At 40.6% G+C, this 27316-nt stretch overlaps 1 protein-coding gene across 1 annotated transcript; it reads right to left on the bottom strand.

The window, feature by feature from the left end:
- GPT2 (glutamic--pyruvic transaminase 2) lies at positions 1–25730 on the bottom strand. Its single transcript, XM_027666247.1, has 11 exons — positions 25050–25730; positions 15496–15585; positions 14191–14299; positions 10382–10515; positions 8143–8386; positions 7338–7417; positions 6622–6758; positions 5756–5930; positions 5030–5185; positions 3895–4007; positions 1–2679 (listed from the first exon to the last, which is right to left on the bottom strand). The coding sequence occupies exons 1-11, from the start codon at positions 25374–25376 to the stop codon at positions 2589–2591; spliced, it is 1656 nt and encodes a 551-aa protein (XP_027522048.1). The 5' UTR covers positions 25377–25730; the 3' UTR covers positions 1–2588.
- Positions 25731–27316: the final 1586 nt, after the last annotated feature.

The following is a 27316-nucleotide window of genomic DNA, read 5'->3' as shown; positions in this document are numbered from 1 at the left end:
TTACCCTTTTTTTAACATGTGCTTTATTATTTGGAAGTCTCATACATCTGAAGTACTGTTATAAGGAGCACCTGTAGGAAGATCAAACCTAGAAGCATGCATTTGAAAGTAAGGATTGTCTGTTATTGATGAAAGATTTCAAAGACATGGAAAATAAGCCTCTTTTCTCAGCTTTACAGCATTGTTCCACAAAAATGCACATTAACCTTATCACAATACATACAAATATTGTGGATGGACAATAGAAATCACCACACTTCCACATGAGATGCATCAAGAACAAACTGTTATCCCTTATAATGTCACAAACATAAAAGGCACCATAATAGAATGTTTAGAAAAAACTCAGTTTATGTCATTATATTTTGATTTAAAAGTGTAAGAATTGCTGTCCCGACTGAAAAGAAAAAGCCTTTCACACCTGTAAATTATCATTAGAAACTTGTAAACCTTTACATTTTTTTCCAGAAGTAACAGGTGCAAATGCAAGGCAAATATAAAATCTATTGACTTATTAGATTACAAATACTACCCCATGAAAAAGCTGTAGTTACAAAAATATAAAAAAATATTCTAACTCCCATTGTTAGATCTTAGCTTCAATCTACGCTGCATTATGAGTCCAAAGCCAGATCTCACTTGGGCACATTCCCAGAATAGGAAAGTGCTGTTTGTCTTACTTTCACATCAATATTCTGATCTCCTACTACAGTTTTGCTTTCTGGATTTGTTTAATTAGTGCATATTAAGGTTGCCAACAGATAAAAGGTTGTATTTATCAATGGATAGTAGCAGCATAAATATTCTCAGTCTGCTGTCCTCCCACAAGAGCATTTCTCATAGTACGATTGTTTTCTCTCCAAGCCTCCACAGTAACTCTGTAGCATGTGACATTTTCATTCATGGACCTGGGACCACTGGCAGGTGATTGAGAAGGACTAAATTCCTCTCACAGACTTCAGCAAGGAACTGTGAGGAGTACAGCTAATGCTGTGTCCTAGACTGGTTGTTGCTGTTGCAAGGACAGTTATTGGCAACACCTCTCGTCTTCCACACATAATAAATTGGCACAGGTTCATCCATACAGTGATTCTGTAGCCCTTGGCTTTAGTAACTTGGATCAGCAGAGGATGTTGAACCAGCTACAAAGGCAGCCTAACAAAGTGCTAATAGACATGAAAATGAGTTTACTTCTATATAGTAACTTAAAATTAATGACTGGATTAAATGTGATATTCTTAATGAATAAACTCTGTAAATGCTGAGGCAAAGCCTGACAAATGCTAATGCTTTCATGCCTGAATACTGGAAGCTCTGTTCCTTTAGCCCTTTGTCAGAGCTAGTAGGAGGTGTCCAGCTTCCAGCTCTAGAGAAACAGAAGCTGTCCTTTGTTTTGCAGGAAAACTGGCATAGATTAGTGGAGTCATACAGCTGTACTGGATAGCAACCTTGTTGAGCCAGGCTTTAATAAGCACTCAGGGTCATTCAGCCAGTGGAAGATTTAAGTGTCAGCTGTACTATCATTCTCTTTATGCTTGGTGAGAGACATTTTCCTTTAAATACCTTTTCCTTCATTAGAAATCCCCCCCAGCACTTCCCCTGGTAACATGTGTTAGTCTTTGCCAGTTCAAGCTGGATTTTGGCCACACCGTGGGTCTCTGTCATGTGATTCCAAACAAATGTTCTCCACAGACAGAGCAGTTCTGGAAGTGTGTTTTGTCTTACCCTACTTGAAAGGACTGACTGTGCTCACATCTGCTTTGAAACAGTACCTTACTATGTTCCATGTGTACGAAAGATGAGAGTTAACAGGACACTTACGGAGTTGGTATGAGAGGAAATGTTCAGCACTCCTGTGCTGGGATTTTGTGTTGAACAGCACATGAAGAAGAAAATATTCCTCATTATCTTTCAGTTTCACAAAAATAGGGTACAAGCAGACACTGTATTCACTCCTCTGATCAAAACTGTATGTTCCATTCCAATTATGCTGTGATGGCAGGATTTCTTTTTAGCAGAATTTCAAAGGTATCTGCACATATGTGCCAAAGATTTTTTTAATAAGCATGATGTACCTACATGCTTAATCAGATCTGGAGAACTTAATAACAACAACAAAAATTAAACCAAACAATACCTATAAATGCAGGGGGTTAAATTTTTGTTTAGTAGAATTTTAGGATGGGACATTTTCCTAGCTAAACAATTGATCTTTGTATTTCTGTTCTCTAAAAACCCCCACATAACAGTAATAATTTTAGTGAGCAATTCCCTTTCCCAACCTATTGAGTCAAAAGTCCACAATGTAACTTCCAATCAAGGCACAAAAACATTTACTGACTCTTTCTTCTCACCACTTCCTTCACATTCTTCCCCTTCCCCTTAAAAAACAAGTTGTTGTAACAATGCCTTCTATACCAGACATTAACTTTTTAATAGTCCAATAAGTTGTAGCAGTATCTGAGACTGGTTCTATCTATTTTGAATTCATTTAAATTAGATGAACAGCACATTCTCAGCACATCTTTGTTCATTGTCTTCATTTGCCTTGAAGGGGAGGGGATGAGGGGGAAAAAGCCACAGTAGTTTCATGCATATTTTTCAAGAAACTTTATGTGGAAGTCTTTCACTTTCTCCAGTAGGATCTTCAGCTTCTCTACTGGAGGAAGAATGGTCATTCTGAAAAATAATATTTAAAGAAAGAAAAAAAAAACCCACATTATCTTCAGAACAAACTAAACTGTGATCTTTGCACAGATCTTGATTCATCTCAGGGCACAGTAACGTGTTAATACCCACTTTGATGTGATTATGCAGTTATACTTCAGTTGAACTATACTATTAAACTAGAGCCATTTGTTTCAATTGGTTAGTTCATAGGAATTCAAGAACTGTTATTTTCTGCTGAGTTAACCTGAAGAAGGTCATCAGTAAGAAACAACAGCAACTTGGTTTCCACAGTTGGCACAGTAGTGCCAAATTGTACCCAGCTTTTTGAGCTTTGGGAGTGGGCAGTTATGAGTAAATGTACACTTCTTCTTTAACTGAAAACAGAATTCAGAAACATTAGAACTATGCAACATCCTACTCTGCAGTTTTTAGTCTCTTTTTTCCTTATCCTTCATGATATGAAAATCCCATGGAGTATTTATGGTAGACTGTGAGCAAGACCTACAGGACAGAGTGTTTTTCCCACACTGGTGCTGGAATGGCTTTTTCCTGGAGCTGTATGTACCCAGATACCTCACCCAGCTGTGTTGCAGAACTACCAAAGCTAAAGATACCCTCTGTTATGTTGTTTCAGACTGAATAAGACTAAATTCCATGATAAATTCTAGTATCAGTGGCTTGGGTGGAGCAAAGTGCTATTTATTGGAAGCAAAAGCAACAGAGTTTATGTTCACAGTTCTGGTATCAGATTATTTAGCTCAACATCTTGTTTTGGTAAAGTGAAGAGTTATTCAGCATGCTTAAGGAGGAGATTTATAGGGGAGATATTGCATTTTTCATGCAGTTTCTCCATAGAGAAACACTGTTTAATGCCTCCTCATCCCAGAAGAATGCAAGGCAATTTTTGTAATTCTGTAGCCAACTTTAAGATTAAAGTCTAAGATATTATTATTGTGTGTATTCCTGGAGAAGGCATTTCAAAAGCCAGTGCATAAAAATAGAATAAAATTATGTCAGCAAGCTATGAAAACACCACAAAAACCTGGACAGCTCATCTAGCAGACCAGGTCTTTGGCCTAGCTGTCAGTCCACTGAAACCGCCCAGTTTAAAGTGAGATAACATAAACTGAAATAAAATTCCTTATATTTAATCAGAAGAGAAAGTACTGGGATGGTATTTTGCTTATTACTGTTAATTTGAGCTTAAACAAACAGAAACTGTACCTGAAATGGTGGGTTCCTTCTCTTTGGCCAAATCCACTTCCAGGTACAACACATATTCCAGTCTCTTCCAAAAGTTTCATGCAATAGAACATATCAGGTGCCATTTTATGAGCCTAAGGGAATGGATGCTTTGGAATTATTATAGAATATATAGATGTAAAATATATAGAATTTCATTATTCCTGTTTTTTCCCGAAACCTTATCTTACATTTTTAGTTTCTTATTCTGCTCACCAAAGAAGGTGAGGAACATTTGCTAACAGGACAGTTCACAAATTCACACTGTGAATTAAATAACAATACTTCAGGGAGGAATAGGGCTGAGGAACCTACACAAAACACTCACTTCAAAAGAAAGATTTTAGGTAATTTTGTTATTCTCCTTGACTTGCTTATAACTTTTTGTCAAAAGTCTCAAAATTGTACTTAGAAAAATCTAAGGCACTGACATTTGATAAGATTAAATTAATTTGAGAACTGTGTGTTCCAGTTCCGTTGGCAGATACTATTTCCCCTTCCCCCAAATTATCTGCTGATTAGAAAGTTCTTAAAATCATGCAAGTTATAAACCTAATCAAATAAGCAGCTGAAAAACAGCCCTATTTCTGTTCTCAGCTGTGCTGATAAAATTCCCTTTAAAAAACGAGTATTACACATCAGGTATCAGAGCTCTAGTCAGGAACAGAAAGACTTGCCTTTCAGTAATAGAGGTTACTGACCCAAATGCAAAAAGGTAAAATCTGTAAGGAAACCTTCCTCTTTCCCAGACTTGCTGAATGGGGCTTCTTTTGCAGGCTCAGTAGCACACTGCCATTCCCAATCCACTGCCTCCCTAACCCAGGCAGGGGCAGCAATTTGGAATTGCACAGGTCCAGCTACTTGTATGCCTTGAACACCAGCATCCTTGGGAACACTCTTACCCCGAAAGCCTCACCACTGAGATGAAATGCTCTGCTTTGTTTTCCTCTCTTAAAATAAAGGTCATGTTATATTTAAGATCATACATAGTCTATGAAGTACTGCTTTTGTAAGTATGTGAGCTTACTCTGTCTCTGGAATAAAAATTCATCATTAGAAGTGGCAGGCACAGGCCAGTGAAGGTTAAAATTAATTGAGGCAGAAGCGACTGACTGACCTTTGCTTCCTCAATGGCTTTGGAAGGAATAAAGATCCGTGGGAAAGCATACATAGCTCCCTGAAGAGGATTGCAGTGAATTCCTGGTATCTTGTTAAACATGTCTTCTGTTAGTTTGGCTTTTTTGGCAAGATTGTTCAAAACAGACTCTTTCTCCTGTTTAAAAGAAAGGTATTCAGTTGGACATATTTGAAGTGGCAACAAAAACTCCAGAGGAAACTATGATGCTTCAAGAGGCCTTCCCCAAATTAAACACTTTTTGGGCTTTGCTAAGCTATTAGAGCAAACAGTGTTCCAAATTCCAGTCCTGCTCTTAAAAACAGCAACACAAAAAGGCATTAGCAGGATTCAACTACAAAGTATGGTAGACACACAAGAACCTGTAGGAGTCTATCTGTGTGCCTTCTTCCATTCTTCCTTCTGAGCATCCACTCTTGGCTGTTTTTAGAGACCACATCAGCTGAACTTCTGATCTGACTCAATAATGTAATTTTACAGGAGAAAAGTTGAATTTATCAGAAAGAAAGCTGATTTGATAATGTCTTCTTAGTATTTTTCAAGGTAGTCATATTGAGTTAATTTTAAATACACTGCATGGTTCTGTAAATTGGTTCTATTACAGGATTGTCTGAGGAGAAAGGAAAGAAAATATGTCCCTGTGTATATTTTGAGTTCCCAATACTTAGGACAAGTTTAGGAAATGCACAAAAGAGCATTACTGCTGACCTTTATGAACTGTGCATAAGATTCTTCTCCAGGTACTGGAGGATTCACTACAATATCCATTGCTGCTTGTCCTGAGACTGGGGGACAAAGGCGAACAGAAAGCAGCTTAACAAGCTGTCCTTTGATTTCTGGGTGCAAATTAATGACCTCCATGTAACCTCCTCTGTAGCCACATCTGTGACAAAGTGAAAAGAAAAGACTGGTCAACCTCAAGTGTACAAATACTGGGAAAGCAATGAAAGTGTCTGCAGAAGAGGAAAGGCAATTAATGAGAATCTTACAATATGTAACATACAGGCTATAGTGGTAATGGTTTAAGATGGAAGTACATGGGATGTCATCAGTTCCCAGTATCCCATACAAAGTTAAAGGTGCACATGCAGCTCCCCTGTCAGGCGAGTTAACGATTAACACGGATTGTTTAATCTCCAGAACAGGAGCATATGGCTGTAGCAGCACACATTTCATCACAAATGATGTGTCCTTTTTTCTTTCATCTCTTCCTCCCCAAAACAACCAAACCCAAACATTTACAATATCAAACATCCCAGCAATAATTGAGCTGTTTCCTTGAATGCTGGAGACCAGTTTTCCATTATCACAGGTCCAGATTGGGACTGTAGGATTTCACCTCTGTGGAAATGAGGCATTAAGTGTCTGAAATAAATGTGCTTATTATTTCATACTTCGAAAACCACAGAGCTAATTCATTACTCTGTGCTTTAAATGCTTTTTTTCCCTTTCTTGGTAGTTTTTAGTTAAAATTAATAGAAGACGGTGGATTACCTTCAGGTCAGTAACATGAAAGGGCTGTCCAACCAGATTAATGAGGAAGATGAAATAAAAAAAAACTAAATCAGACTTACTCGCCCATGTATCCCTTAGAGGTGGAGTGAAAAGAGGCCAGCTCAACATTGTTATAGTACTCGGGTCCCATCTCATACAGAATCTTTTTGAAAGAATGGAACTGGCATCCTTCAGAGTACACATTGTCCTGGTAAACCTGAACAGTCAGAAGACATTAATGTGCTCTGTTCCCCCAACTAAGGATAAAACATGGCCTTTTAGAGAGACAGATCTGAACTGAAGAAACAGTGGTAACACTCAGAACTTAAAAGCTGTTAGAAGACACAAGGTTCTTTGTTAAGTAATAGTTATTGTCATGATATATTTTATATCATGATATATTTTATATCATGTGACTATAGTTAAAGGTGTAGCCTTTGGAAGAACACTGAGCTTCTTTGTATACAATTTAACCTTTACTTGCATGTTTAAATTGATTTTCCTTCTATTTCTTTCATTTGAAGTGGTCTCAGCTTCACATAGGTTTTTAAGTCAGTTCCAGCAAAGTTCTTCCTTGTGTCCCCTACACTTTCTCTCTAGTTCAAATCCAGATCAAGCCACCTGTTATACTGATCCTTTGATACCAAGAATCTGGCATGTTTGTCCACGTCTTATGATATGGTATGATAACAGAAAATCTGTTCCTTGTACTTAAAAAATACCAACACCACACATGGAACAAAATTATACCTCATACTCTCAGCTGTGCTTTTGAGAGAACAGAATATTCCATTACCTCATCAGCCAGAAGAAAAAGTTTCTCTTCCCAGGCAAAGTGTATGACATCTTCAATGCACTTTCTGTTTTGCACCTGTCCTGTAGTTTGATTTTTAGAGCAAGAGGACAGTTAGTGGAGCATATATATATATAGTAAGACCTAGTAAGACTACTAGCTTTTCAACAAGATATCCCTCTTTCTCAGAAAAGTGCTATTGAACTTCAAAATTCAGTTCACCAAGTATGAAATTAAGGAGTATTTTTGGAGGAATTATGGTTTAAGGTAACTTAGTCCATCTCAAGCAAAGGAATTGTGAGATACAGTAATCAATCAATGGCTTATTAAGAGTATTCTGTGTATAACTTATAATTTCAAATGTTCACAGCCATGTGGGTTAAGTTGGATCTAGTTTCTCACTAATCAACATCAAATATTCAAAAAACTAAATTCTGAGGGAGGCAGTGGTTGCCACGAGTTCAGAGAGTATCTACAGTCGTTGTCTCTCAGAAGCAAAAGGCCATGCCTGAGACAGGATCCTTCATAAAGACCAGAAGTGACTGAAAGTTATTCCATAAGATTGCCAAAGTTCAGTGGAAGCAGTGGCTTCAAATGGGATCCAGTGAAGTGAACCTGCTCCCTCCTCTCTGGAGTTCCACGATACTGAAAAAATATTTCTGAAAATACGACATAGAGTCCAATTTAGAGCACTAACTCTAAAATTCAGCTTTACATACTTGATGTGTATTTAGGATTTGCCTGCAATGCCAAATGAGTGAAAAAAAAAATGGTCTTAAAACCCATCCATTAAACAAAATTCCCAGACCTGTGGGATTTCCAGGGTTGATGATGCAGAGGACTTTTGGGTTGCAATATGCCTTGGCTTCATTCAAGGCACGGCGAAGTTCATTCACATCTAGAGCCCAGCAATTTTCTTCATCCAAATAGTAGTTCACCTGGACAGCACCTAGCTCAGATATGGCTGCTGAATATAAGGGATACTGTGGTATAGGAATCATCACTCCTGTTCGGGATTTTCCACCTCCTGAGATCAGGATCTTTAAAATTGCCTGGGGAAAAAGTAGGAATTAAAAAAAAAAAAAATCACACACCAGAGTTAACAGTATACTCTGGAAAAAGTTACTGATCTTCCTTCCTAAAAAAGTCCAGAGTTAAGGTGGATTTCTGTTCTACAAGCATACAGTCATCTTCTCATATCAAAGGGCATTTATTTATTTCAGGTTGTTACTGGCTGAGTGAGTACAGTCTATCTCAGTTCAACTCAGTTTAATGGAATTCCTCTGCATGTCATGGCTTCCAAAGATCATGCCTGATCAACTGCAAAATTTAGGGAAAACATTCTGAGCACAGTGCTAGAGGGAAAGTTGTAAACAGGAAAATCAGGATGATGATTTTTCTACTGTGCCCGGTTGTAAGCAAAGAAGCCTCAGCTAGTTCTTGCTTGTTGCCTTCCATTTATTTTATCTCACTAACCACAAGAGACCAATAAAAAAATCAGAAATTAGAACTGGGGTACTGTGCACATTCTCCTTTGGAACAGAGACCTGTTTTAGATTAGGAGGAATTGTGGCTAGCTGGGAACAACACTGCAGTCACATTATGTTTCCATTTTCAAGTAACAGAAGAGACCAAAAATCTGCATGTCTTGGGATGGAAGTATAACCATATGTAGTTCATGCCTGGAAGATACAGACAGAAATGTAGTATTTGTGCTAAGATGAGTCCAGAGGATTTACCTGTGTGTGTCTGTTTCTAGGCTTTTTACATATGAATTAAATAAAAGAGTGCATTTGGTGCAGGAAGTAGAGAGATTTCTTGCTTTTATAACCAAGGGAGAACTCTGAAGTGCAGGTGCAATCAGAGCAAGCATCTTTATCAGCATGTAACCGACAGTGTAAACCCAAAAATATCTCTTCAGACACAGCAGCATACCCTCTAGTTTCTCAGTGATTCTAGTACCAAACCTGCTGTTCTGTACCTCTCATCACATACTAGCTCAGCTGCTAAGCTAATGATTTATAATCAGCATAATTTTGTACCCACCACTAGCTTAAAAATATCAAGCATTCAAAATATACAATCAGGACCAAATGCATATTTTAAAATTGCTTAACACTCTCTGTCCCCCAAGCTATGAGACAATAATTGTTTTATTTTTGAAAGGGACAAATAACGAGACTCATATTACCGCTGATTTTTCTTCACTGGTGAAATCAAATCAGCATGGTACAGACTCGATGTGCTATGCTGCCATTCCTGACAAGCTGCCAATATCATAAACTCTGGATAGCCAAGTCACTACCAACATCTGGAGAGCTGTTCCTGTCAGAACATTGCCGTTCTGAGCTCTGCCACTAGATGTCGTTTAAAAAAACACTTTTACCAACAGGCTACGAAAGGCTGCCTTAATAAAAGCAAAGAACTGCTGGTGGTTCTGCTGGTGGTACCGCTGGTATCAGTAAATGTGTCCGTGTAAAGGAAGAATCTAATAGAGACACTTATGCCTGTCTTAACCAAGGACCATCTTTGAACCCTGGCTGAAGCCAAGACCTGAATTTTTTCCCAAACAAGCTGCTTACAGAAATAGATCTTTGGATTTTCATTGGCATTGACCTGAACCAGCAGAGTTTACCAGGAAAACAAGCTGTTGAGACTTCTCACGTCTAAAGTCATTCCCTCTTCTCTCTGCCACTGACTGATACCTTCTAATCTTCAGTGCTTATGTACCTTCACCACTGAAGACAATCATTATTTAGTCTGAATGGTCTGAATGTTCGAAATTTATATTTAGGCACCTGTGTAGTTCATAGTACCTTTACTGAAAGGAACAAGTTAATGTATATTAAGAGACTTTGCACCTGCTTCTTAGCTGGCATCTGACATCCACATAGTGAATATCCATTGAATGTGACTTCAGCATCTGTCAGATCAAACTCACATCAAAGTTTGTGAGACCTGATTTTCAACAGAGATCTGTATTTCCAAAGGTAACTGATAAATTATAGTTTGTACCAAGAAGGGACAGGTTTAATTTTAACACTTACAGAAATCCCATCACTTGCCCCAGTGGTGAGATAAATGTTATCTGGGTCTGCAGGAACCCCTCCATCTCTTCTTTCAATATATGAAGCAACATCTTCACGGATACAATTTATACCTTGACTGGCAGTGTAGGATCCTGTGAAAAAAAGAGAATGAGGTGAGAATTGAGTACAATGTACATCACATTTTCTGCTTGCTAATAAAACTCCTGAGCTAGTATTGAAAAGTATAGTTTGTAAATATCAGCACTTTGGATCCCCAAGATGGGTTTGATTTTCTCTTTTTTTTCCAAAGGAGTAGGAAAGGGAACTGGTTTGCTCTTGGAACAAAAGAACAAATTTGGAATTTGACAAATACAGTATCACTAAAATACAAAAATAATATTGGTATAAAGTATGACTTAAAGGCTACTTTGCAAATTGGGACAGCAATCCCATGTTTACTGTCTTTCAGTTGCTTTTTTTATGTTGAAATCACTTCTGAACATAAACCAACACCTATTTAAGTAACGGGAACAAGGAAGAGAGGTAGTATGTGCAGTAGAAAGGAAAGTAACTTCTTCAATTCCATGACAAATACATGAGGTTTATTTGCAATATGAAAATAATATCATAGCATTATCTCCCACAGTCTGAAATCCAAAAAATCCTACACTGCTTCTCTCCTTCCCCCACAGCATCTCCCACAACCACTTTTCAGTCACTTGGAGCAGAAATGCCTAGGATCAGCCCAAAAACGTGTGCAGTTTACAGAGCACCACTAATAATTTTAAATAAAATGAGATGTTAGATACCTGTGTGCATCATTTCTGAGTATGTGCAAGAAGTAAAAGAGTAAAAATAAGACCAGGCCAAGGTGAGGAATGGATTCAAGCTATGGAGCCTAAAACTGATGGACAATGAAGTGACAAGTGTACATCTATTTTAGAACACTGTCAGGAAGCTGCAGGATCTTCTTTGCTTGTTGGGTGGAGTGGAATAATTGTGCCTGACTTAACTCTCATCTCTCAGTTATATGCTAGTAGTCTGCCTGGTAACACTTCTGTGAAACCATGATTTATAAAGACAATGAAGCTTTGCAAGTACTGCACAATTGCATGGGGCAAAGTGGCAATTCAGGGCACAAAGTCCCCTGATGTCCTAAACATTTACTTTTACAGGACAAAAAGTTCTATTGGGTGTGTATGTAGGTCTTTGCCCACAGCTCAGAAGCTGCTGGTAAAGCAGGAGAGCAAAGCCAAGCTGTCCTTGGTGTCTTGTGCTCCATTGAGTGCAGTGACTCTGAGGATATAACACTTAATTGTCCTGTACTTCTCCATTTAACTGCACTCAATTAATAGCTTTGACCTCTGTGTTTGCACTGTGGGATGCAAATAAACAAACCCAACCCAAAAAGCTGCATATGCATATAACAGGTATTTTTGTACAGAGGAGAGGGGTAATTTTCTCAAATGCCTGGGAAGACACACCAGTTAGCCCACATGCAAAGTGATGTCCATAGAATCCCAGAGTGTTTGGGCACAACAGAAGCTGAGGACATAGCTGAGCCTTCATACATGGCCTGGGAGTAGCAAGACTCAATATTAAGAGCAGGGTTTTGCCAAATGAACATTCATTGGAAGTGAGGTTATTCTAGTTCATATCCAGAGGTCAAGACATTCATATTAACTTTACAATTAATGCTGGTTTAGATGTGGGTGCAACGCTTCAAATGACCACATGTAGTGAAGCCAGTTTTGTGTTGGATTGACAAATCCATTGAAAATAAGGTTTTGTTAGAACACAACACAGAACAAAGCTACACAGAGGGATGAGGTTTTGACCTTTGATTTTTCCCAAGAAAGCCAATCTCTCCTTCTCAGCCAAGAAGACAAGAGCAGTGAGTTGTCAGACTACTAACTACTGACTTCCTTTCAGCTGCAGGTCCACCTGCCTCAGACTGTGTGCTCATGGAGTGCTGTGCAGAGGCTGCTGAGCTACAGGGGCCAGGAGAAGGGACTGATACACAATACTGGAGACAAGGGACAGTGGAGAGGAGGCAGAAAACAGTACAGCAGATCAGTAAGGTATACAGTGGTTTTAGTTTTCAGGAATTCAGAGGTACAGTTGTTCTTGGCACGTATCATTTCATGAAAAAAACATTTAGACTCCAGTTACTTACAGAATTTCAATTTATCCACTGAATTTAACAGGATTTGTTCAGAATTATCATCTTATTTGAATATTGCAACTGTTCCAGGTCTACTTCCTCAGAATCTACTGAGCTAACACAAATTGTTGGAAATACGTGATCTGCTGAAAATGGAACTTATTTCTGAAGTATTATGCAAGGATGAATTCCTTTCATTTTACTCCAGCATGGGCCTGTGGGGTCTCACCCTTAAGGGGAAGGGAGCACTCAAGGGGACAAGACTTAGCATTTTGACAATTCAAACCACATCAGATCCCTGAATTTGAGAATTGCTACAAAGAAAGACTGAGTCAAAACTCAAAGGTATCCCCACTAACTCTTACAACAGTACTATGTGGATTTATTGTGCCAAAGTAAGACAGGAAAGGAATTCGTTGAGCTAGAGGAACTTCTCAGTTTTGATAAAAGTATTTTTAATGTTCTACATTAAAAGACAAAACTGATACAAAGAAGGTGACGATAAAATACATTCTGTACTAGCCTGTGTTGCCAGGAATAGTCCACGGCTGAAATACTGCTAATGTAACCACTGGTTAGGTCTTGTTTATTTTATTAAGTTTCAAAGCACCTAATCTCAAAATATGCCAGTGCAAATAGGCAGTGCAATTACAAAGATTAAGAAATATGCCAATTACTGTAATATGTGCTCTGAAATGTCAGTGTTTGCCTACTTGAAATAAGGTAATTAAGTGTGCCAGACTCTTTGCTGTACCCAGCAGCGGTAACAGTATCTGCAGAGTAGAAATTCTAGTGGTGTTTGCCAGTTACAAGTGGGCAGTACAGCTGCCAGAGGAGAAAGAAATTCTCTTCAATTTCCTCTCTACTGAATATGCAAAGTTTGTTCTTAGTTATATGATACTACAGGTGTAGTCTTGTAGGACCAATGGCTGAAGAACAGAGCTCTGTAGTTCTTGCAAGAGTTATTTTACCCTGGAGAAATAGGGCTCTGACATATTCAGTTAAAACTATCTCAGCTAGGTAAAAAACCATCACCTTTCAGTGCTGTAGCTTTCCCTTTGCAGAGGATTATCACCCAGGTACCTGAACTTCTGATACTCCAGTTCATAACCTGACAAACACGCTTGGACTGATGGTTCAAAACAAAGCTACAGAACTGTGAACTGGATCAGCTGGGGTGGACACACACTGTATGTGTCTGTATATGTCTACAGTGGTAGACTCCTTGGCAGAGAAACATCTAGAGAAGACAGAACTATAAAAACCTCCACCTAGTCTTAACAGGAGAACAGCTGTCAGAGCCTGGGATTTACAGATGCCATAACAACACTATAAAGCCTCACAAGTACTCTCTGCCACTTTCCTAGTACAAAAAACCTCAGCATTCTCTTTAGTTATGCCCAGATGATGTTGTGGTGAGGGCTCCATAACTGTATAACCCTCATCTTCTCCCCTTCTGTGATAAGTCTCATCAAAAACTTGCTCCATTAGTCACTGATTATCCGTAGGCCACACTACAAACCTCCCCCACCAGGCTGTCCCAGGCGCTCCCCATTTGACTTGCAATCATATAAAATGTGACAAAGAAATTTCACTGTTGCAGATATTGAAACAACCCGTTTTGTTTCTAATACCAACAGGAGCAACTCAAACCAAGTCTTACCTAAGCTGTTTCCTCCACAGCCCTGCAAGATCCGTCTGGCTCGCTTCTTGGCATCTTCTGGAAAACTTGGGCTGTCCAGCAGGTTTGGATATGTACACAGGGCCACCACCTAGAGTGCCAAGAAAATGTAAATTCACCATTTTATCAATGGTTATTTTAAGTTGGTAATATCACTGTTAAGTTTCCTTGGAAATGAAGGTCACAAATACTGGCTAATTTAAAACACAGGTTATTGATGAAGAGTTTGCAGTTGTTTTTTTAAAGGTAGGGCTTACAGAAGTGAAGAAATCTTATCAGGTTCCAAGTTGTGCTGATAAACAGAATTCTAGAACTATTAACTATTTGTATTACAGACAGTGAAGACTGGAGTCCAAGGGACCTAAGACAGTGCAAACACAGTAAAGCACAGTTAATTATTCATATGTTATCTCTAAACAGCTCTATCCTCCACTCTTTGTGTATTCCCAGCCCACCTTATTGACAAGAAGTCAAGAGTCTGAATATGGAGCAGAACGGAGAAATATGATCAAATTTCGAAGTCCCAGTTGCATGTTCTAATAATCCCTCCCAAAAATAACTTACAGTTCTTACTAATTTGAAGTTGTAGGAAATATTTAATTAAAAAAAGAAGCGGTGATATAGAACATAGTAAAAGTAGAAACATGACCTAGCAGAATATATTAAGCAATATAACTCCCAGTTTGATACAGCTTTAGTTTGTCCTAGAACTCTCTGAATTTACATTATTATAGCCTGAGGATTTTACATGTGTGTGTAAAGGATGCTCAGTAAATACTGTAATACTAGTTTTAACCTTACTTGGGTTTTAGGAATAATATACAAATATGAAGTCTGTTGTGGTCTTTCATAAAAGTTAACCCACCAATTAGCTTGTCCACAGGTAAAATGTGCAAAATGAGCAACAGTACAACTCCAGCACCCAACTGTTGCAGATCAAAAAGTACACTGTCAGGTGAAGAAAGGCATTTGCTTTTTTTCTCTGAAGACAACCACTCCAAGTACATTATTGATAATGAATGTTCTGACTGATAACACAGGAGAAATGGTAGAAGAAAATATGGCTGGAGAATGATACAAAAAGTAAGGAAAGCTGCTGTGTTAAAAGAGGACAATCAGCAAGCAAGGTCCACACCTTTGGCTCAGAAATGAAAATTTGTAATTCTTTACAAAAGAATATTTTAAGTCTAAGTGCATCCAGGAAATCATTTATACCAATACACATATCAGATGGCTTTTAAGGCATTCTAGTAAAAAATGAATAGTAACATTTTATAACAATCTTACCTGACGGAGGAAGGTGATTGGCCTCTGTCCCATCGCGTGTGCATCTCCAATGTTGGCTTTAATTACTTCAGTAAAAGGTTTTTTGATTCCCTAAAAAGGGAGAATGCAGAATATTTTGTTAGGACCGAAGTAGGTGATTCTTTTTTGGTATCTGTCATATGGCTGTAACTATACAGTGTCTAATCTCAGAACAGCTACAGTGTTGAATGTAAAGCTCAGTGCATTTCTTATTCAATACCGCCAGTAAACCTTAAATGATTTACAGAAATTGTGTTGACTGTGACACATTTTTAAATGATAGGCTGGCTTTTATTTTTCTGCTTGCTGCAAGTAAGGGACTGACTTGCTTCAAAACTACACACTGAAGTAGAAAAGATGAAAAAAAGGCACTTTGAACTGTCAGTATTAGAGCAACTTTAGAGACACCTAAAGGGAGGGATGGATCAGTCAGGAAGCTAAAAAGGTTTGAGGACATTTGAGAAACCACCAACAAAACAAGCTTTGAGATCTTTAGCCCTTTTAGAGTAAAAGCAGTAAACATACTACTGGCTTATTTATTTTTATTTAGATTAAATATTCATTGTATCGTGACCCCACTTTTCCATGTAGAGATGTTTTACAAAATATATCATAGTGAGGCTCTGTATGATAAACAGCAGAAGTGCTAAATAATCACCATGAATATTTTAAAGCTTCTCAGTCTCTGAAATCTGAATAGAGAGTCATTTTTCCTGTGAGAAACCGAATACATTATGAGAAGACAGGGAATGCAGTTAATGAATGTTGATTAGCAACCACAGCCCTTTAAAAAGTAAAATAAAATAAGGAAAAAAAAAAGGCAAAGAGCTGACTGGTAGAAAAAAACACCACTGGTTTAAATAAAAAAAGATTAACCAAAAGTAAAGGCCAACATTACAAGAAGAATAAATGACAATTATAAATTTACAATTGTTCTGGTGTATACTTGAGAGACAGTAGGGAGGCCTCCTAACAGGGCCAGAATTGTTATGTGGAATATGTGGCTGGCAAGCTTGAACTAATTTTTGCTTTTCTGCAGTGGATTATGTGTTGAATTTCAGTGACAGATCAGAACCCAGACATGCAAAGATAACAAGGACCAAAATACAAGTAGTCATCAGGGATACAGATTCCCAGGTATACCAGGATTTGGAGGTTTAAGGCTGCTTGATGTGCCTGAGAGGTTATGTGACCATGTGATTCAAATCCCCACAGATCCAGTCCATCATATGACTGATAGCCTATAGGGGTTTTTTCCTTTTAAAATTGAATAGGTAGTTGTAAATGGCATTAAAACAAGACAGCTGGACTTGCATGATCCTGATAGAAAAGGGTCAATTTTATATGGCCTCAAATTCAGCAGCAATTGAAAAAAAAAGTTCACTTTAACTGATTTAAAGTGACACAATGACTCCATCAAGTCATTTGCTTTTATGCTTGTTGATCTGAGTCCCTAAATTAAGAGTCACATTTCAGCTCTAAATAAAGAATTAGGAATAGGGATGCCAGACAAAGATAACAGATCACCTTTTTGGTGTCTGTGTCAGGTTTATTGTAGTTTATTAGCATTGATAACATCCAGATCATTACTAGTGCCAAACTCAGCATTTATGCCATCATTGTCTGTGGGCATCACTGCAGGTATAGAATCATCACCAACCCCATGAACCCCATACTATCTTTGCTACTAAAATGATTGATCTGGAAAAAATAGCAAAACACACACAAGTTTTTTTTCTCACTGTAAAATCTTGTTAGATAAAGAATCGTTGGGTTTTCTGTGCTGTACACACAGTTCCCACATTAAAAGCCCATGGTCCTCTTGACTAACTTGTGCTTCTTGGCCTCAGCTGCAAGAGCTGTTGCCCTTTTTGTCTTTCAAAAGAGGGATGCTTTTAAATAACTTGGGCCTTTTCCTTAGCTGACAATGAGTAAATATCAGCAATTGTTTAGAACTGTATTCAAGAGATTCCCTACATGCTTCCTAGTGAAATCTATACAAAAAATGCTATGACTACTTAGTATTTTTCTACTGATTTCCAATCTCTCCAGGGAAAGAAGGAATATCAGAACGTGTCAATTTTAGTTTAGAACAAGAAGTTCTAAACAAGTTCTTAAAGAAGTTCTAGAAAAGTTCTAAAGAAGTTCTTTAGAAAGTCCCATCTTAGCATTTCAGAAAGGAGGAACTGGAAATAGTAACAAGCCTCAAACGCTAATGGGTCAAAGTTTCAAAGCAAGGATATCAGAAGCTGGCATCAAGGGAAGTCTAACCAGTGCCTATGACTCTGCAGATGAGAGTAAAGTAGAATTCTACCCAGATCCCTAAGAAAGCGTGGCGTTAGTCACGGCTTACTTGCGTCAAGGTTTCTCCTGTGGTGATGGTACTGGTGTGTGTGGGTATCCAAGGGAAGAGTAATGCTAAATACTTTTGGGGAGGTCTATGAAAAAATCTGTACGAAAGGAGGAAATATGAATGTGATGTTGATAACCCCAACATCAGGTTGCAGAACAGCAGGAAAAGGGCTGCAGCAGGACCTAGTTAGTTAGATTTCACTGCAGAAGGCTAAGCAGTCTTTGACTATGCCACCTACAGACCTGTGCTGAGACAATTTACATCCCTGCAAGCCAAGGAACACACAGGGGGAGCAGACACTGGGTTATTGGAGTTGTTTTGCTTTCCTCTAGGGATAGAGTGCAGCCCCCCCACACACCTCTCCCCCTCCCTGAGTGCAGGTAGGCTCTCAAGGTGTGTTCCAGACACAGTCTGACTGGATTGGAGCTGGTAGAGCTTTGGAAAAGTGCAGCTTGAATAACAAGAGCTCTAATAACAAACTAGGGAGCAGTAAGTACCAGATTGATACTCATGTCTACTGAAGAGGGTATGAGCCACATGAATCAAGAAGAAAAACCTACAAAACAAGCCCTGTTAAAGCTTCTGCCTCTGGCGGCACCTCACACTGTGCTTACAACGTGATTCAGCTTCATCTGGGGAATAAGGCCAGTCTCCTGCCATTCTTTTGTCATTGTTGGCAGACAGACTAATTGTAGTAGCCATTTTTAAAGCTGCAGAAGCCATCTTTCACTCTCTGATGTAAAGCAGAAAATATAAAAATGTGTTCATTCATTTTTCAGTTGCTCTCTTCTTGATAATGAAAGTATTTTAATGGAATAAAGGAATCTTCCAGGATTTGGAATATATTTTTTGGAAATTAGTTACCTCTGTCACACTGCTCTTTTCAGAGGAGATGCTGTCTTTTAAGAGACCAGATGAAAAACATCTGAAACCTGAAGCAGGTCAGACAGGATTATTCTAACAACTGTGTCAGTGTTCTAAATACCACACGAAGTTGGGAGAAGGGATTTTTGTACATGAACCAGAATTCATTGGTGCAGAGTCAATACAAATCTTCAAGAATTTAATCAGGTTCGGGGAAGCCTCCTCTTCCCCTAGACATTCCCACAGCCTCAAGACACCCAGCAAGCAAGGAATACAGCGTGCAACAATGAGCTGTCTCTCAAGGAGAGTCACCAACACCAGAATTACTTGATCAAAGAAACAACATGATGCCAGAACATACACTAACCCACAGAACTAGCATGAAGGCAGTGCCCTGCCATGAGCTGGTTTGGTCTCTCAGGAGGTTTAGTATGCCTGGTCGTTCCCTTCAATATAGTACCATCTAAGAATAAATGACAACCATAAATGCTGGTGAATTGCTGTGGCCAGAAAGGGTGAGGAAGGGTGCAAGCTGACCTAATGCTGTCCTTGCTTAAGTCTTCAGCAAATTTCAAAGGAAACCCCTCAGTCTGGAGAGAAGCACATGTGGATTTGGTAATGGCAACAGGAAAGGACTGAAAAGAGCTCCCTTGAGGAAGCCATCAAAATGTGAGCTGCTTTTAATCCCAAAAGAGCAAGACAGTATTTCAATTATTTCTGAATGTCAGAATTAGTCCATTCCTGGCTGCTCTCAATTGTTTCACTTTCATTGCCACTTCTTTGTGTCTCCTCTTGATGATTATCAGGCACTAACATCACACTATGAAACATTGTACTATTTCCTTGAGTCTGGTTTTGCTGTGACTTGCACAAACAAGCTGTACAATAGGAGAGCTGGCAAATCCAAACATTTCAGCACAGTTGAGATCTATGCTGTAGTAGCCAAGTTGCTTGCTTGCTTTCTTTTCTCCTCCACTCAAAGGGACAAGAAAGCACTGCCCAGAGGCCCTTAACTAATAGGGACCCAAAGACCTGTATTAGCATTCCAATCTTTTTATTAAAACAGCTCACAGCAGAAAAATAAACCTGACCTGTTTACCACAGAGAAAAGCTTTCAGTTTGTATTATGCATGTGTAATTCAAGCTGACATGAGCTGGTTTTGGAAGGAAGGAGAAGGCAAATGCTGGATTTTGACTGGAAATGGCAGTGATAGCTTGCATGCCCCCTCATATCACATGAGCAAATCCACGAGGCTGATCATTAACTGGTAGATCTGATACAGAGATTACAGAACAGGACTTGTCCTCAAGTTACTGTTGCCTTACACATTGGTCAAAGTGCATTTGCATCCAAAAGTTTTGCCTATATGAATCAAGCCATAGATTTCAATGGCGTTGCAAATGACAATTGAAATAATGCTCATTAGAAAGCAATTAGACATTAGGACCCTCTTAACTTGTAGACCTAATGGAAAAGGGCTATTTTGGAATAGATTTTGCTACTGTATTCAATAAGAAGAGATCAAATAACTGGATCTTGCGTGTCGTGTGCTTCTGAACATATGATTTTGGTAATCATACTCTTAAAACTCGTTTTTTTTCATCTTTATCTGCAGCAATTTTCACCCTGTTAAAAAACAGGGGGTTTACTACAGATTCACTTATGTATGCAACATGTACAGACAACTGAGGAACAACCATTCTGTCTTAATGAGGTCAAATGCTCTTGCCTGGAAGACACTTTCTTAGTGTGCACACAGTCACGTATTCAAAGCAGAAAATTATAGGATGGTAATTTAAGCTTAACATCTTTCATTACTGGGTGTACCAGTCAATCTTGCATCTTTTTCTTGGCATGTCAAATTATATTTCTGCATGTCATTGCCTAAACTGTGCTTTATCTTTCCACAACTCCCAGAGACACAGTCAACTCACATTTACAATTAAGGCTGGATTCTAAGTCAGACTTTTTCCATTCAATTTAAAAGCCTGATGAATTAGTTAAAAAACAAAAAAAAAAAAAAAAAGAAAAGAAAAAAGAAAAGCTCTACAGTCTTTTAATCAAAATACTTCAGCAGAAGCTGCCTGAGGTTACACCTACACAAGCAGAAGGACTTTGGTAGTTTTATTATCTTAACAGAAATATAGGGAGTGAACCAGTGACTTGAATGAACATGCAACAGGAACCAATTTGCAATAGTTATGCAAAAGAAAAGTGTGGGCACAGAAGATGAGTGTACAACCCTGTTACTGCAAAAGTAAGCCAGACTACTGTGGCTTTTCACAAAAATAAGGGCTCCAATGTGTAGAGACTGTGCATTGCCATTGAAGGCCCACAGTTCCAGGCCCAGGGGTAGGACATGGTAACCACCTGTGCTGGTCTGAAGGAACTTTCTACATGCTACCAATACATACCTGTACACCATCCCTCTACCCCCTTCTGCCCTGCAATTCTGCTTCAGTAACTTGAAAACTCTGAAGAAGAACCTCGTGTTGTGTGACTTATATGAAGCCAGGCACTGCTTCCAATGTTTCATGAGCTGACTTGTGGATCCTGAAATGCTGTTTAATATGCACACACTTTGCAAGTAGATGTAATCCAACTCACCCTGACATAGAACTCGACATTATGTAAAACCCAATCAGGAATTGTGAGAAAAAAGGAGAGTATAAGTGAAGAAAAATGTCAGAGTAACAGATATGAAGGGTCTTTCATAATAAGGTCAGTTAAAATTAGCATGAATGCAAAGTAATAAATCAGGTATGTGTGCTGCCTGTGTAAAGATAAAGCTAGCTTGTTATTACTGATTAAGTAAAGAGAAGGGCTCTGTCCAAAGACTACATTATTCTTGCATTGAATTCATGTTCAGGATCAATTTTCTAGCCCGAAATACAATTAAAGTCAACACTTGATATGGTGGTCATCTGTTAGCAAGTCTACACAAAGGGAATAGAAAAAAAGGTCTTGTTTGTGTTCTATTGAGAGTGTAATGATTTATTAAAATATGTCTGTGCTCTAGCTTGCTTTAAAAAGTTCCCCAGAAACACTTAGGAAATTGGTTGAAGTCAGTTCTTTCTGTGTCATCTTAGTAAGTCAGAATCAGCTAAATATTACCATTAGCAAAGAGGAAGAAAAACCATGTTTTCACTTTCGAAGCATGACACAATTTCAAAACTATTAAAAAAAATTCAGGGAGTTAATTCAAGTCAATGATTTTGCATAAAGATTTCTATCTAGAAAGACTTAATGTAGATCAAAACATTGATTTTCCACCTAGATGAATACGGGTCACAAGCCAACAAAACTCATGAAGTCCAGGTACAACATGCCCCACCTGTACTCCAGAGCAATCAATCTTATTCTGCTTTAACAGAGTATTCTTCTTGCCACTTTCAACGGCTTAGTCCCAAGCACATGAGCTAAAACTAATGCCTCACTTTTATTTACTTTTTCAAGATCTAGCCTAGACTAGTTGCCTAGTCAGGGACTTCTCAAGTAACATTTTAGTCCTTATTTCTGTGTGCTGTGGAGTTACAGCTCCTGTTGTAATCATTTGAGTTAATATACAAAAGCAGCAAGTGCCAGATAGAATAACAGAGGCACTGCTATTCAGGATCTGAGACAGCAGGACGAAACTCAAAGAAGATGAAGGTTTACACTGTGCAAACAGCTCCAAGTAGCTATTTTATAGTCTACATAACAAGCTGTATAAGTTATGCAAGTATGAAGTGTAAGTGAATTGAACCAAGTTTAAAGAGGGAGAGTCTCTATCACATCTGATGAGACAATGGCTGCTTTTAAGGTGATTTTACTTCAGACTAAAGGTCTCAGCAGAACAGGATAAATGCAGATTTGCCGTCATTGCTTCACTCTGCCTGTTCTTGATACCCCAGCCAGTGCAGGACTGCATGGGCATGCTGGGCAAAGCTCCTTCCCCATCAAACGTGGTACAGTTGCTATGGGGCAACTCTTTTGCTACCAATGAAGAGTAGTTTTGGATCTAGAGATGCTGTGGGGCATCACCTTCCTCTGACAACCTCGTCAGCCCCTCTATCTGGCAATGTTAATTCTGCTGGCAGGGGTTGGCCTAACTCTGTGAGCTAAGACTGAGAGGGATGAAAAAAGTAGCTGTCCAGTTTTAATCAAAAGTAAACAAAGAAGAGTCATTGACCTGTGATCACACAGAATTGAGTTTCAGACACACACACAAACAAATAGGGAATTAGATAACCCATAATATTTCATTACTACTCAACACTGTACACTTTAGCAGACAGCTTGGTTAAACAACAGAAGGAATAACAGTATTTTTATCAGAAGAGCAATGAGGAATAAATAACTTGAAAGGTCTGGAAAGAAGCAAAGTCTTTCAGCTGCTTCCTTAAGTTGATTAATGTTTTCTGCAGATACACTGTCTCAACTTTTGCAGTAATTCTGTTCTCTTTCCCTGCCAGCTGGGAGGTTTGTTTGCTTTAGTCATCTTAGAGCACAGTCACCCCTGGGAATGCTGGTAGCCACTATCAATGGCTAACACTATTCCATGAGACTAGTTCCAGAGAAACACTTTTAAATGGAAAATGCCATGTAAGTAGGCACAAAACTGACATAACAATCTTTTAATAAAGCCATTGGCAATGATTTACTCCTATATTTTTTCAAAAGTGTACAGTCTCTCTGTCAGTGACTCAGCTGGCAACTGGAGTAAGCAGAGGAGTAGGGAGGAGTTTGTGAGGATCATTTTATATTTGTTTTGTCAAGTAAAACCTCCTGCCCTGTGATATTAACTTGAAAACAAACATACTTGGTGAGAACATCGGAAGATTTTATACTCAGGAAAATGCACCCACTAGGAAACCCCATTGCATAAACACAATGACACCTTTATAAACAAGTTTTAAGGGAAAAATCAAAACAGATGTTCTGAAATCAATTCTCCATCACCATTCTGAAGTTTTTAAGTAAAATTCCTTTTTTTTAGAAGCTGTTTTTAATAATTATTGAGTAGATGTAAATAATTGATGTATATACTACAGTGAGCTAAAAATATGTTTTGCCTTTTAAAACAAGGGTTTTAAAACACAAAGACCAGAGAATTAAAATAATCTCTTACAATTACAATTCCTGTGGCACCTTTTTGTCAAAGCACTTTACGTGTACTGATCAAAACAGTCTTGCAGTACCTGTAATAACATATTATCAAGACTTTCTAAAGTAGTGAAGGCAGGGGAAGATATTTGAAATTAAAGAAAAGTAACACTGCCAGATGCTTTATTCAAAACAAAAACGAGTCCTTGTGCTGGGAGGGGAAGCTGTGGTTTGAACAGTAGAAGCAAAAAGTCATGTCTGTATTACTAAGGTTTTTTGTTGGTTTTTTTTCAAATACTAAGTCTTAAGGAATATGAAAAAAAAAATATGAAGAACAAAATGTAAGCACTGACCGATTTGGATGCCTTATTTAGTACATTTTGGCCCAGACCCTTAGGAGTATCTTGTATCTTGCTTTATTTTCCGATCCTCCTAACAGCACCAACCACCTAAAACTTCGGGCAGCGCCATGAGTGTTTGTGCTCTGAAGGCTTGTCCCCAAGCACCTCAACTTCTGCAATTAAAAAAAGCGGAGCACAGTGTCGGTGGGCTCAAAAACCCTTCACCTGCTCGGCTCTGAGCGGCCCAGGGCAGCGCTGGATGAGCCTGCGGAGCAGTGCCCGGGACAGCCGGGTCCATCTCACCTGTTGGGGTTTCAAAGGTGTTTCCCTGCCCCGGCCAAGGCAGTATCTCTAAAATCCTCACGAACGACTCAAACGCTCTATCAGTATGACGAAAGCTGGTCAGTCACCCCCTTGTATAACACAACGGACGTGGGATTGCAGCAAAGGGTCAAAGTGGCCGAAGAAATGTAAACACTGCTCTTATTTGCCTTACGCAGGCAGTGACACCAGATAAACAGTAGCCGGACAGCGGGTTCCTTTGTTTTGTGCCTCTCCCGCCCCCCGTGAGAAGGGGCGCGGGTGCGGGGGGTGCCCGGAGCGGGCAGGGCCGGGAGGAGGAGAGCGCGTCCGGCCACGGCTTGGGGCAAAGAGGGATGGGGGGAAAGGCTGCCCGTGGTGCTGAGTCTTTAACTTGGTAGGAGAAGGCACTGCAGCGGTGCCTCCCGCCTTCCCGAGGCTTCCACAGGGTCGCGCATCAGCCCTGCGGGGTGTCAGGGTGTCCCCGCCGGCCCCACCGCCGGCTCTGCCGAGCCCCCCGAGGTGCCCCGGGGCAGGGCCGGTGTGGGCTGCGGGGAGCGCGTCCTGCCTGCCCTGCCCTGCCCTGCCTCACCTTCCGCAGCTCCTTCTCGATCTCCCCAGCTTTCAGGACGATGGGGCCCCGCACCGCGTATTCCACCGCTTTCACTTGCGGGTTCATGGACTCCAGCGTGAGGATCTTCTCCCTGCTCGCCTTCTCGTTGATGTTCACGGCGGAGGCCTTGGCAGCGCTGCTCCAGCGCACGGTGCCGTCCCGGCGGGGTCCCCGCGGCTGCCGCCCCGCCGCCACCGCAGCGGCGCCGAGCAGGGCCGTGTCCGACCCTCCGCCCCGGCTGCCCCCCGGCCCGCGGCCGCACAGGAGGGCCCCAGTTTGCCTGGCAACCAAGGCAAACCGATGCATGGTCCTCCGGGTACTCCCCAAAGCGAGATTCAGGATGCGAGCGCTGAGGATCGGTGTGTTCTGCGGTCGGAACCGGGCGCGGGGAAGGAGGCACACAAGCAGGAGGTGCGGTCAGAAGAAACGCCGAAGAGCTGGCACAGTTACACGTCCATGCTCGGTCCTCTGATGTCCAGATCCCGCAAACTTAATTACAATGGATACAACTGATCTTGCAGTGTTGCGATGCCACCGCGGGAGCAAGAGGTCCCACCATCGCATCCGAACAGCGCCGCAGCCTCCCGTCCCCGACAGAAGTGCCCGAGCTACTGCTCTGCAAGAGTCCCGGGTAAAACCATCCTTCTCCCAGCCGACGCCTGCCCCGGCCCCGGGGCGTGCTAAGGTGTGATTGCACCAGCCGTGCTGCCGGGCGCGCTGCCTGGCGGGGTTTGTAGTCCCGGCTGCCTCGGCTGCGCTTGCCCAGGCATCAGGTGATGGGCAGGGAACTACCGCACCCAGCGGCCTCCCCGGCCCGGCCCGCATTGTCCCCGCCGCCCGCGGGCGGGGCGCGCTCCCGCCGCTGGAGATGCTGTGGGAACCGGGGCGGGGGCAAGTCCAGTGGTTTTCTCTAAGGGAATGGCAAAGCCAGGTCGTCCCGCATCCCCGGCGTGCGGGGAGCTCGGCGCTGCCGCTCGGCCCCCGCGGTGCCGCCGCCCGCCCGCGCAGGGAGCGCCGCCTTTGTCTGGGTGCGCTTCTGTGCTCTGCGGTGTGAGGAGTCTTAACCTTGGCCACGCTGATTCTCATCTGTCCGTGGGGGAAAAGGCCGCCTGCGCTTATTGCCCAGCCTCGCACAGCCTTAGGAATGCAGCGCGGTGGGGTCTGCGGGTGGGTCACGGTCACCTGTTGCGGGGCTGCTGGAATAGCGAGCGAGGAGCAGGGATCGGGCAGGGAGCGGGGCTGGGCGAGCGCCAGCAGCCTCATCCCTCACGCTGTCACTCTGCCAGGGCAGCATTCGCTTCTGTTCCTTCCCTCCCGCAGAAACAAGTCGGTCCTCTCTCACAGTTTCCTCATTGTTTCCAGATGATGAAAATGTTTTTATCTCTCGGGTTCAATTCAGCTTTCATAGCAAATGACTGGAGATCTGCCACGAAATACAACAGCGGCAGGATTCAGGGAACAGAGATAAATTCTCTCTCCTTCTTGCTGCCCATGAGGAGGAGAAGGCCCTTTTTACCCGTCCTGGGTGCCCAGAAGAGACTCCTTGTTTGTGCTCAGAGAGTGGAATAAGGGATCTTTCAGTCAGGAATACTCCTATGACCTAATGTTACCTCCCTGAGTAAGAGCCTGGGCTGTAAATCAACCTTATTTGTGAATTGTTTTTGTAGAACCTTATTTTTACTTTCTCTTTCTCCACTCACTGAGAGAGAATATTAAAAAAACAGCTTCCTAATTTTAGATGCCTAAATTAGATGTTTTGAGACTTAGATTTTGTTCTGTTGTTTTAGTATCTTTCCTCAGTTGATGAAGAGCAAGGAGGTTGCTTTTGCTGCGTTTGATTTTTATTTCATCCCATACAATTATGTCTTAAGCCTTTTTCCTCTCTTTAGCATTTCTTCTTTTTAACAAACTTCTGCTAGCCACAGTGTTTAGTTTCATAACTAATTTGCTCCAGTCTTTATTTCAAGTGCACTATTTCAGCAGTTGCTCTGTGCTAATTTAAAATAATTGCTCCTTGAAAATTTTAGTCAATACATAGTTAACAAAGTAACAGAGATGGGATGTTTTTTGTGCTGAAGGAACACTCGAGGTGATGAAGAAAACTCATTTGTTTTGTATTTCCAGTCATTGTACTGATTGTACTAAGAGCTTTTTCTTGTTTACTCTTCAGCTTATGAGGGCCATGTGGAGTGTTTCTGGCCCTGCTTGTCCTCCCTCCAAAATTCTGCCCACAAAATGAGCCAATA

Source organism: Corapipo altera, unplaced genomic scaffold (genome assembly GCF_003945725.1).
Source record: "Corapipo altera isolate COAL_440 unplaced genomic scaffold, ASM394572v1 99, whole genome shotgun sequence".
NCBI lineage: Eukaryota > Metazoa > Chordata > Aves > Passeriformes > Pipridae > Corapipo > Corapipo altera.
Note: the sequence above shows the minus strand (reverse complement) of the source record. Positions and strands in the feature narration are given on the sequence as shown.

What these genes read in the sequence shown, in the direction of transcription:
- GPT2 (XM_027666247.1), bottom strand. Translation starts at nt 25,376, where the DNA reads ATGCATCGGTTTGCCTTGGTTGCCAGGCAAACTGGGGCCCTCCTGTGC. An exon ending in CTGTGGAGGAAACAGCTTAG is followed by an intron (nt 10,516 to 14,190) that starts GTAAGACTTGGT and finishes TTTTTTTCACAG; the next exon opens with GATCCTACACTGCCAGTCAA. An exon ending in AAGCCATTGAGGAAGCAAAG is followed by an intron (nt 4,008 to 5,029) that starts GTCAGTCAGTCG and finishes CCATTCCCTTAG; the next exon opens with GCTCATAAAATGGCACCTGA.